The sequence below is a fragment of the Nematolebias whitei genome, chromosome 3 (assembly GCF_014905685.2).
Source record: "Nematolebias whitei isolate Nwh7 chromosome 3, NemWhi1, whole genome shotgun sequence".
Taxonomy (NCBI): Eukaryota; Metazoa; Chordata; class Actinopteri; order Cyprinodontiformes; family Rivulidae; genus Nematolebias; species Nematolebias whitei.
Genome location: NC_056500.1, coordinates 13,506,533 through 13,517,659, shown reverse-complemented (window position 1 = coordinate 13,517,659; position 11,127 = coordinate 13,506,533). Strand labels below are relative to the sequence as shown.

At 37.2% G+C, this 11,127-nt stretch overlaps 1 protein-coding gene across 1 annotated transcript in view; it reads left to right on the top strand.

The window, feature by feature from the left end:
- The window catches only part of LOC119430578 (collagen alpha-1(XXIV) chain), a 91,866-nt gene that overhangs the window by 49,401 nt on the left and 31,338 nt on the right, over positions 1–11,127 (top strand). Inside the window, exons 25-30 of the mRNA XM_037698009.1 lie at positions 2,457–2,510; positions 5,178–5,231; positions 6,956–7,009; positions 7,289–7,342; positions 9,250–9,303; positions 10,944–10,988. Of these exons, the coding sequence (XP_037553937.1) occupies positions 2,457–2,510; positions 5,178–5,231; positions 6,956–7,009; positions 7,289–7,342; positions 9,250–9,303; positions 10,944–10,988 (315 nt within the window). The remainder of the gene's footprint in view (positions 1–2,456; positions 2,511–5,177; positions 5,232–6,955; positions 7,010–7,288; positions 7,343–9,249; positions 9,304–10,943; positions 10,989–11,127) is intronic.

Sequence of the window (11,127 nt, the reverse complement as noted above, 5' to 3'; positions counted from 1 at the left end):
TATATATATATATATATATATATATATATATATATATATATAAGGGTGTTTAAACCCTTCCCACACTCTTGCAATATTTTAAACAATGTTTCTAAACTCTAAACACTCTAAAAGAGCACAGAATGTCATGATTTCATCTCACTGCCTCCGGCTGCACTCTTGGCCATGCCCACTTCCTCTCTGCACAGAGATCAGCTGATCAGCAGCAAGAGGAAGTTTCTCCCACAGCTGTGGGCTTCACACATTTGCTAAATCATTTAAAATAATTTACATATATATATATTAAAAATTAAATAAATCCATGCCGATTGTGCAGCTCATCCATCAAGCGGCCATTGTGTGTCCAATCTTACTTTGAAAAACCATGATAGAGCAAGTCTGAGAACTGCGAAGTAGCAAGGTACTATAGTGCATCCATATTTTACTTAGTCTATAATTAGGTAGATTGGCTGTGAAGAAAGTTACAAGGAACTTTGTGATGCCTTGCTACTTTGCTCACACATTTTTAATCCCAAGACAAATTTGGGTCTGAGGCTTTCCAGTCCACACAGCAGTTTGACTTTTAATCTTAAAACATATGCTAGACATTTGTTGTTGCAAATATATATATTTATAATCCATGTCATTCAAGTTTAACAGCATGCTGCAAGAACAATTTATTTGAAAGGATAGAAATCAGTGTCCGTTATTTGGCAAGAATTCAAAAAATCCTTTTAGAAATTATTGTATTTTCCTTTTCTATTTAATTTTTTTAATCTTATTTGTCTGTAATGCTTAAGGAATTCCAGCACATAAACTGCACCCTGTTCCCTTTGTAAACTCATCACAAATCTAAGTGATCTGAACACTGAAAGTAGGCCGGGCCCTCTAAGAGGCCCCTTAATGTTAATATTTGCATTCTGTGCATAGACGAGACAACCGGTTGGACCATGTTAGACTGTGCTGCTGCAGTGCACATCTGAGAGGCATTAGGCAGTCACTGAGTAGAAGAGCCTTTGAAGCCAAACAGGAACCATGGAGCTATGCAGTAGGAAAAAGAAAACCTCTTAAACATATGGAGGCTCTAATAAATGCCATTGCATCACTTTACAGATAAATAAGATGTGAAAGAACCCAAGAAAGGGTTGATGCATTGATGTTTTAATCCACCTGTCTTCAGTAAGTGCCCCTTAAGGCCTCCAATAAACTGTTTCAAGGGAAATTTTACTGGACATTTTAGGAGCTTGGAGCAATTTTAAAGTAGATTTGCTCCTTATAGTTCCTTTGTCATGTCACCCTTAAGCCCCCAAAAACATTCATCAGGCAACATTTACTAAGTCACCTGCATCAGCTTGTATTGTAGGATTTTTAAGTCGTTGAGTCGACTATTCTATTCTGGAAGTAAGTTTAGTCTTTATTATCAGCATTGTAGTGTGGGTGAAGGTGGACTCGCCGAGAAACCAGATCACTTCCAAATAAACTGAAGCCCTCATGTCAGGACCCAGTTGCACAAAAAGCCCTGTAAAACAATGTTAGTCGTACAAGTCAGGTTGCCATGTTGTCCTACTTGTTGTCCCAATTAAGGAATTTAAGGGCAACTGTGTGCTTCTATTTCTCTGACTTCACTGTCATCAATTGCTCTATTTGAATTCAACAGGATAATATTTCTTAAAATAACAGTTTAGATTTGTTTAAGTGGATTTCTGTGCAAAACCTATTGTTAGACAAAAGATAATGGTGAGAAGAATCACAGCATGGAGAATAGGTGAGACATTCTCATATAGTGAAGCTAACGGCTACAGGCTAGTCAGACTGAACCCTTTCAACACACTAATGTCAGTGATGTGTACAAACCCATAATACAAAGCTTATGTGAACCACTGTGACATCTTCACAGCTTGAGTTGTTTCGGAAAGCAGAGATCAGCTCTGAAATCACCTCAAATGCGATTGGCAAGACTTTTCTATTCTGCCTGCTGCAGATAAGATACTAATTACTGTACTCACAACTTCACAAAATAGTTCAAATATTTCTTTTATGTGACGATAAATGACAAATACTTTATAGCTCTTACTTTTTTCTCTCTTTCATTAGATAAAATCTGCCAATTTTACAAGAAATGTATACTTGTTTGTTATTATGTGGTGAAATTAAGGGGGGAAAAAAATCACTGAATAAAGTGACAGAAAATTAAACACAACATTAAAAAATGTCCACACATCTGAGACAGCTGCAGCCTGACCACAACATCGTTATTGGTAACCCACAATGAGCAGTTTCTTGAATAGACTGATGGAAGTATCTCATATTTAGAAGTTGTAGCTGCTAAACCCCCCACCCCCTTTGGCTGAAATATACATTCCAGTCTACAACCTTTTGCATTCCAGGTGTTGTGACAGGTTGGAAAGTAACCCTTAGTACTTTCTCTTGACGTGTTTGTGTTAGACACTCTCTTTTTTTCCCCCTTTCCTCTCCAGGGTCCAGTTGGCCTAATTGGGATAACTGGGGTAATGGGAGTTCCCGGTGAAAAGGTAAGTAGTGTGGTTCTCTGTTATTAAATCTGTCAGACAGCATCAGTTGCTTTGCTCACTAACAGAACCTCATAATTAGGCTTATGCTTAGCAGCCAAGATTTGAGGCCTCAGAGAACCTGAAACACAAGCTTGTAGAAACACTACAATCTCACATGCACATCAACACCAATATTGTCAAATCTGTAACTTTTACAGCCTCTTGATCAAAAGTCCGGATTTCAGTCTAGATCCAGACCGAAAGACAAATCAATCTGGACCCATTAAACGTAATGAATTGCGCTAAAATTAATCGGTGCAGCTCAGTGAAGAGTGATGTGAATGAGTGAGCCAGCGTACATGTAGGCTGTTGCTCTCTGAACTGTGATGCTTGGGAACGTGTTAACTCACAATTGTAAGAAAATAGGCAAGTTTTTGTTGCAGTGTCACTGACGTCTGAGCGTTAGAGACTATAGAGCCATGCGGGGCTTATTTTTGAAAATCACAATATTGTGTGCACAGTTTGTTAAACTGTGCAGTATTCTAGCTCATGCACATTGTTTCGTTGCCTACCTCCACCCATATTGTGCCTACCTTTACCTTATATCAACCGTGGCAGCTGAAGTAGGTTGCATCTTCTGCAAAATGAGCGGACAGAGAAATATACTGTGTTTTGTTTGCACCACATAAATGTGTGAATGCATTCTCAGCACTAAATGTAGTCAAAAGCTCATATCTCAGCTGTTTTACAAATAAACTGTTACTCCGTCTGACAAAATATTTTAGACCAAAGTTTAAGTGGAAAATTATTTATTGTCCCAGTCTGTGATTTTTACTTTTTATCATTTTTGTTAGGGAAATGTATGTAAAGGTCATGGAAGTTTACACTTACTAATGTTGAATTAATATAGATTCAATGATTCAAGGTTCTTTATTGTCATTCGCATCACATGTGGTGCATGAGGTGGAACAAAATTGTGTACATAGTGTCCCAGTTACAGCCAACAATAGCAAAAATATTCTTATTCTTATTCTTTCGGCTTCTCCCTTCTTCTGGGGTTGCCACGGCGAACTAAGTCACATGAAGACTTGGCAATGGTTTTGACACTGGATGCCCTTCTTGACGCAACCACAGACCACCGAGCTACCGCAGCCCTTTGTGTGGAGCAGAGAGCTAACAATAGCAAAAATATAAAGTGTCAAAAGAAACAGTAATTAAGGATCTAAACTAAGATATACACTAAACGAATGCCCAACAGTACGTTACAAGATCTAAGATATATGCTAAACAACAGCAGCACAATTCTCATAGGTTCTGTTCGGCTATAATTTACACGCTAATGCGAGCAGAGTCATAGAACCATGTGTGTGAAGAAGTCAAGAGTATTTTTGTCTACTTAGAGAGGAGCCTGATAACTGATCAACTTCTGATGCCTAATGAAATTATGATAGGATGATTAATTTACCCAACAATTTTGATATTACAGAGTTTTGCGGACTTTAAGGCCAACTTATTATTGCGTGAAAAAAGGGCATTTTAATTTTTGAGACATAATAAGTAATTAGGTTAAGGTCAAATAAATGTTCTTGTGACACTACAGTGCATTTTATACTTTTCTTTTAAAGGTTAGACAAACTGTGCCATTTTCTTTGGTTGTAGATCATAAGCAAATTTAATTAGAAGAAAAAAAAGCTTTTTGCTAGTTGTTCCAGAACTTTGACCTGATCTAGATATCGGATTTTGACCTTTGAGTATAAAGTTTAAAAAAATATTGTTCTTGACCTGCTGCTTGTCCATTAAAACAATATATTAAAATGTTTAAACACATTTTAAAAGTCAAGTCAAGTCAGATTTAAAGGATAAATATCTTACATTTAGCCAAAGCAAATGTGCCAGTCATTTTGCATCTTTTAGTGTACCTAATTTGTGTCACTTGTGAAATTGAAATCATATTGTGTCCTGTCACTTTTTCACATGTGCTTCTAACACTTGCACCAGTGGAATTACACATTTGTCCACATTTGACTCATGTAGCTTTTAGAAGGAGTTTTGAATCTTGTGATGATTTATTTTAAAGTAGCCTTGCTGATTTTTGACAGTCTTCCAAAAGACACGCTTTTCCCACCTTCTGTTTTCATTGTTCCCTCCCTCTACCTCAGCCTGCTGCCTTTCCGTTCCTTTCCTTTCCATAAGGCCCATTTGTCAGGACATGTTCTTGTGATGGGAAGCCATCTGATTGTCAGATTCTTGCTCGTCCTCCAATTTTTCTTACACAAAAACCTCCCTCCTGATTCAGTTTGTCAGCACCAGTCATACCCTGACAGCCTACAAATCTTTTAAACATTGTCTGAATTTTTAATTTAGTTCCACTTACCTTTTTGGACTCCTGTTTCCAATACTTTACTTAAAATATTTCATTTTTTGGACAGAAATGCATGGCGTAGAAGGGACTTGTACTATGCAATTATTAATGTTAGCATTTTAACTGTGGTGAATGCATCACTTGCACATATGTTAGTGGGTGGGGGTGCAGTGTATTAAAGACATGTGCAGCTTTACTGTTCATGCAGTTATTTTTGGGATTTACCAGACGGCACAGTGTCATCAAAGGGGTTTCAGAGTCCCTGAGGCGATGGGAAAGTTTACAGTTTAGTTATTATCTCTTTCTGTTGCCTTGTTTTTCATCAGGGTGACCGGGGACCACCAGGTCCAGCAGGTCCAGTCGGAGAGAATGGGCCAAGAGTAAGTGGATTCACACAGCATTTTTCCTCCAGTTGTTGGTAAACCCAATGTGTTAGCTGTAAAAAAGAGAAAACAGCATTGCTGCTTCAACTTTACCACACTCTATTAGTTTTAGGACTACATATAGCAATAAGTTCTTGGGACTATGAGGTTTCATGTATACTGATTTAATTCCTGAAAGTCAAAGAAGTCTTGTCAGAAAGCCAGTCCTCATAGTTTTCAAACTACTGAGAATAATAAAGGCACTCATTTCAAACTCATGAAAATGGGACAGAAAAACAAACAAACAATATCATAGTAAAAAACTGTGTAAGCCCAATATTATTTTCTCAAATTGATGGGTAATGTGTTCTTAGATAAAACAAGTAAACATTGTGACCAAGTGTCAACTTCAATGTGCAAAAAAGAGCTGAAGGGACTGGAAATAGATCAAATGTTCAACTTACCTGTTAGCTTACCTATACGTGTAAGTGCTATGTGTTGTCATCATTGTATGTTCCCATACAATGACAATATTAGTTATCTGCATTTAACCCATCACACCTGAGATACACCCAGGTGGAGCAGTGGACAGCTATGTAAGCGCCCGGGGAGCAACTAGGGATTAAGAGTCTTGCTCAGGGACACCACGACATGTGGGAATGGAATACCTATGCAGCCTAATGTAGGTCATGTGACACAACGTGGTTTTCAGCAGATTCAGACGAGTGTTTTGCTTACACTGGGTGCATACCCATCTTTGACAATTGCTTTAATCTATTTGGAAGACTACAGGAGTAAACTCGTTCAACATGCACCGTTTGATACTGTTCAGGATATTTTTTTTTAATGTTTGATTTCATACTTGGCAATGAATAGCGTTGAGAAGGGAGGAGAAAGCTTTAAGGACCCGAGGGACACCATGTTAATAGTAGGTTATTTTTACAGTATTAGCTCACTCACTACAGTGGAAAATTTGTTGGCGTGAACATTATTTTGGCAACAATCCTGCCTGATAGAATAAAAGAAAGAACTATTGCTGCACAGTTTCTGCTGTCAGCTGCAAAGCTGTATGAGTCTTTGTGCGAGGCTGGCCTGGATCCCTCGCTGTCTCAGGGCCTTGAATTATCACCTTGCTTGACATTTTGGGCCAGATTTCTGACCTAACTGGATGACCCAATGGATACTAAAGTGAAAATTAATGCATGAAAGGATGTATAATTTGATGGCTGGCTGCAACAGATGATTTAATCAGTGAGTGTGTTTGTGTTTGTAAGAAAGAGATAGAACAAGTGACTTATGTAAGAAGCTGAAGTGAATTTGTATAGTGATGTTCAGCCTGAATGAACTTTTTCATCCCAGATTACAGAAATCATATCAGGAAGTTTTCCTTATTTTTTGCAACAATTGGTAATTTCTCAGATCTGTTCAATAGATTTGTTGAGGCTTCGTTATTGTATCATCATTTTAGTTTACTAAAAAGGAGGAGTAACTGTGGGGCAGGAATGAAAACGATTGCACAAAGCAGTGTCTATTTTATTAGAACACCTGGAGGACAATAAAATGCAAAGTAATATAAAAATATTGTTTTACAGGACACACCTAATTTGTTCCCATTTGTTCTATGAGCTCACACGGTACTTCATATCTTAACATTTTTTTTATGGAGTTAGTCACATTTATCATATACCAATAAATGATGACTCAGTTTGTCTTCTTTATTTCTAAAAAAAAACAAAAAACAGGGTTATCCCGGATTGCCAGGAAGTCCAGGAGACATTGGGATGCAAGGTTCACCTGTAAGTGTCATCACCAATATGTAAACCACACATAGGTTGTTTGCCTCATAAAAAAACACATAAATCTAAACAAGTATTTTAAAAATACTGCCTTGTTTGACGTCTGTGTTTTTTAAACTTATGTACTTTTAATTAAGTATTTAAGACATCCACAAATGTCAACCAGTAGCCATTGAATCTTAAGTGCCAATAGTAAAATTCTCAAATGTTAGTTCCCTCCCCAATTCAATGCTCTCAGTGTTTTCTGTCATGTGCATGAATTGTTTGTTTTTCTCTCAGGGTCCACAGGGACAGAGAGGCACTCCAGGTATTGCTGGGACAAAAGGTAGAAGGGTAAGAGCTGTTTTTAGCATTTAAACATTAGTTGTACTGACTTAATGCTCGAGTGTACACTTTGACCAACTAAAACTTCACTTATACCACAGGGTACCTAGTACCTCAGGGTTCTGTTCTTGGTCCTCTGCTGTTTATCATTTATCTTCTTCCATTTGGTCTCATTCTTAGAAAATGTGGTATTAATTTTCACTGCTATGTGAACAACACCCACCTCTACTTCTCTACCAAGCTCAACACCACACTTCCACTATCCTTCCATTCGGACTGCCTCTGTGAAATTAAATTATGGTTTAGTCAAATCTTCCTTAAACTGAACTCCAAGTAAACAGAATTTCTCCTTGTTGGCACCAAGTCTACCTTATCCAGATGTAATAGTCTCACAATTAAAGTTGGGGATTTCACATATTCTCTACTGTAACTCCCTCCTCTCAGAGCTTCCTTTTAAAATCATCCATAAACTTCAGCTTGTCCAAAATACAGATGCTCGGATCATCACCAGAACTACAGCACTTCAAAGGAACACATCACCCCTATCCTTAAACATCTCCACTGGTTACCCATAAAATATCGCATCGACTTCAAGATTCTCCTCCTCACGTTCAAAGCTCTGCATAACTTGGCACCTCTGTTCCTCACTGATCTTGTTTGTTATTACACACCTGCCCGAAGTCTTCGCTCCTCCTTATCCATTTCTCTTATACTTCCTGCCCACATGACAACCATGGGATCCAGGGCATTATCCCACAAAGCCCCTCGTCTCTGGAACTCTCTTCCACAGCACATTCTGATTCTCTGTCCTCATTTAAGTCTAACCTTAAAACTCACTTTTTCAAACTTGCTTCTTCTGTTTACTGTCATTATGTATTCTACCAATAATTGTGTTTGATTTTATTGATATCTGTGTTTTATTGTTTTTTATTTTTGTATTTCTTGTTCAGTGACCTTGAATGATTTGACAGGTGCCTTCAAATAAAATTGATTATTATTATTATTATTATTGTTATTATTATTATCAGTCAAAGGATTATTTGTTTCATACTACAGCATCCTGCACATAAAATATGATAAAGTACCTTAGAAACATGTTTGCCATTCAAATTTACCTGAACATTTTTCCTCCTGGTATTTTTGCAACCATTTGATTGAGGGTAATAAATCTCATACTTTAAGAGATAATGGTGATAGAGGGATGTGTTGTGGTTGTGAGACCCCATTTGGCTGAGGAGAGATTGACACCTGCAGGTAAAGAAGAAAGCACAGATTTGTTGTTTTGGTTTGGCTTCTTAGAGCTTTACAGAAACTCAACTCACCTTTATTATTAACGGCAAAAAAAAAGCAAAGTTAAATGCTTTCAAGCATCTCAACATATATGAGATACAATCCTAGGTTTGCTTAAGTTGACTTCATTAATTGATAATGACATGAATAAACTGACTTAAAATGACTTATTTTGGGGTCAATCTACAATACTACAAAACCGTAGTTCAATAGTTGAACTCAAATACATTTCAAGTTATGCAGAAACTCCAGTCATCACAATAATTAATTACCACTGAGCTGCTTACACCATCACACTGTTTTTCCATCACAAACTTATTTTTTTTCTTTTTTCTCTCTCTTTTTTTTTTTTTGTCTTAACGTTTTGCCAAGCAAGACATGTGACAACAATTAAGATGCTGCAACTTGTGTTATTAACTGTTGTCTGCTCATGGCAGCTTGTTGTTGCATTCACCATCTTCTCATCAAATGATGCAGCTCTTCTGGAATCCTTTTTATTTTTTATCTAATGTTTAGCGCATTTGTCAAGTCAACTCCTGGACGTCATCATTTGTTTGATGCTAAATGTTTTGTCAAGTTTTTATTGAGTAATTTTTAGTTGTGTGTCTCATGCTGCTGTTGTTTAGGGGCCACTGGGTCCAGATGGCACGCTAGGAGAACCAGGACCTGAGGGGACCAAGGTAAGCAACTACAGGCACTGATTCTTTTGTGTGGGGAAAAAAAAAAAACTCAGTAGTCACTGACATAATTTGACACTTGGTACCTTTAACTTAATATTTTGTTTCACAATCTGTTGAGGCTGAAACCATGAGATTTCTGTAGCATTTTGAGGCTTCTCCACACGTATTTTGAATCACTCCTTAAGAGCAAACTGCTCCAGCTGATTGAAGGGTGCTTTCTCCAGACTGCATGTTTTGTTCTGAGCCATTATTGGGTGTTTTTAGCTCATTTTCCCTTTGAAGGACCTATAACTTGTAACTGAGACCAAGCTTTTTGGAAGTGGGCTGCATGTTTCCCTCCAGAATCCATTGACAGTCTTGAGATTTCTTTGTACCCTGCACAGAATCAAGATACCCCAGACACCTTAGATGAAGCAAAGCAGCATATGAACATACAGTAACTTTCCAAGCTGTAATGTAAATGTACATTATCTGTATATTCAGATCCTAAACACAGAGTGTATTATTTTATTCAATTCAATTCAGTTTATTTATATAGTGCCAAGTTGCAGCAGGTTATCTCAGAGCACTGATGACAAAGATTGACATACATTAAAAATTAGTAAAAGTTATCTATCTGAGGAAGCCAGCAGATTGTGTTGAATCTTCACTTCATTGCGGTCTCCCATTCTGAGCAAGCACACTGGAAATAGTGGAAAGGAAAAACTCCCTTTTAACGAGAAGAAACCTCCAGCAGAACCAGACTCAGGACGATCTGCTTCAACCGGTTGGGGTTTGAGAGGACAGGAAAGAGAAACGAACACAGAATGACAGGTCCAGATGTACTTTCAATTGAAGGGAAGACAAAAAAAAAAAAAACATGTTGAGGATAGAATTAATTACAAATACAAACAGGTAAAGTAACCGGTAGTAGATCAAGTAAAGACAGCAGCAGAGTGAAGAAATGTGGTCAGTTTGTACTCCAGCAGTCTAAGCCTATAGCAGCATAACTAAGGAATAGCTCAGAAAACCCAAGTAAACCCTATAGGATTTATCAAAAAGGAAATACTTAGCGGTAAGCCTAATCTTAAAACTGGACAATGTGTCATCTTCACAGACAGAAACTGGAAGTCTGTTCCACAAGAGAGCAGCCTGATAACTGAAAGATCTGCCTCCCATTCTACTTTTGGAAACTCTAGGAATCACAAGTAAACCTGCAATCTTAGAGGGAAGTGCTCTCTTAGGAAAATATGGACCAATAAGATATCTAATATAAAATGGAGCTAGGTTGTTGAGAGCTTTGTAGGTTAGAAGGAAGATTTTGAATTCAATTCTTATTTTGACAGGGAGCCAGTGGAGAGAAGCTAAAACTGGAGAGATATGATCTCTCCTGTCTGTTCATTAAAACTCTAGCAGCAGCATTTTGGATCAACTCAAGACTTTTTTTATTTTTCTTTATTCACACCCAGACAATAAACAATTATTAAATAATAATAACAATTATTAAATGAGTCTTTACAAATTTCCACTCACTATCTGCTCGATTTGGAGCAACTTTTTTTTAAGCAAAAAAGGATTGTTTATCTTTATTTAGCGGAGGGAAAAAAAACAACAACAACAACAACAAACATTTTATTTAACTTAAATTACTTTTTTTTTAGGGTGAAAAGGGTGAAATTGGACTAAAAGGAGAACCTGGACTTATAGTGAGTATGTCTTCAAATAAACATCTTATCTATTTTCAGAGAGAGAAAATATTTGGCCCTGATAGATGAATGGTTAAAGTGATGTAGCTATTTTACATTTTACCACTAAAGTAAATACATTATTTATATATGTGTGCGT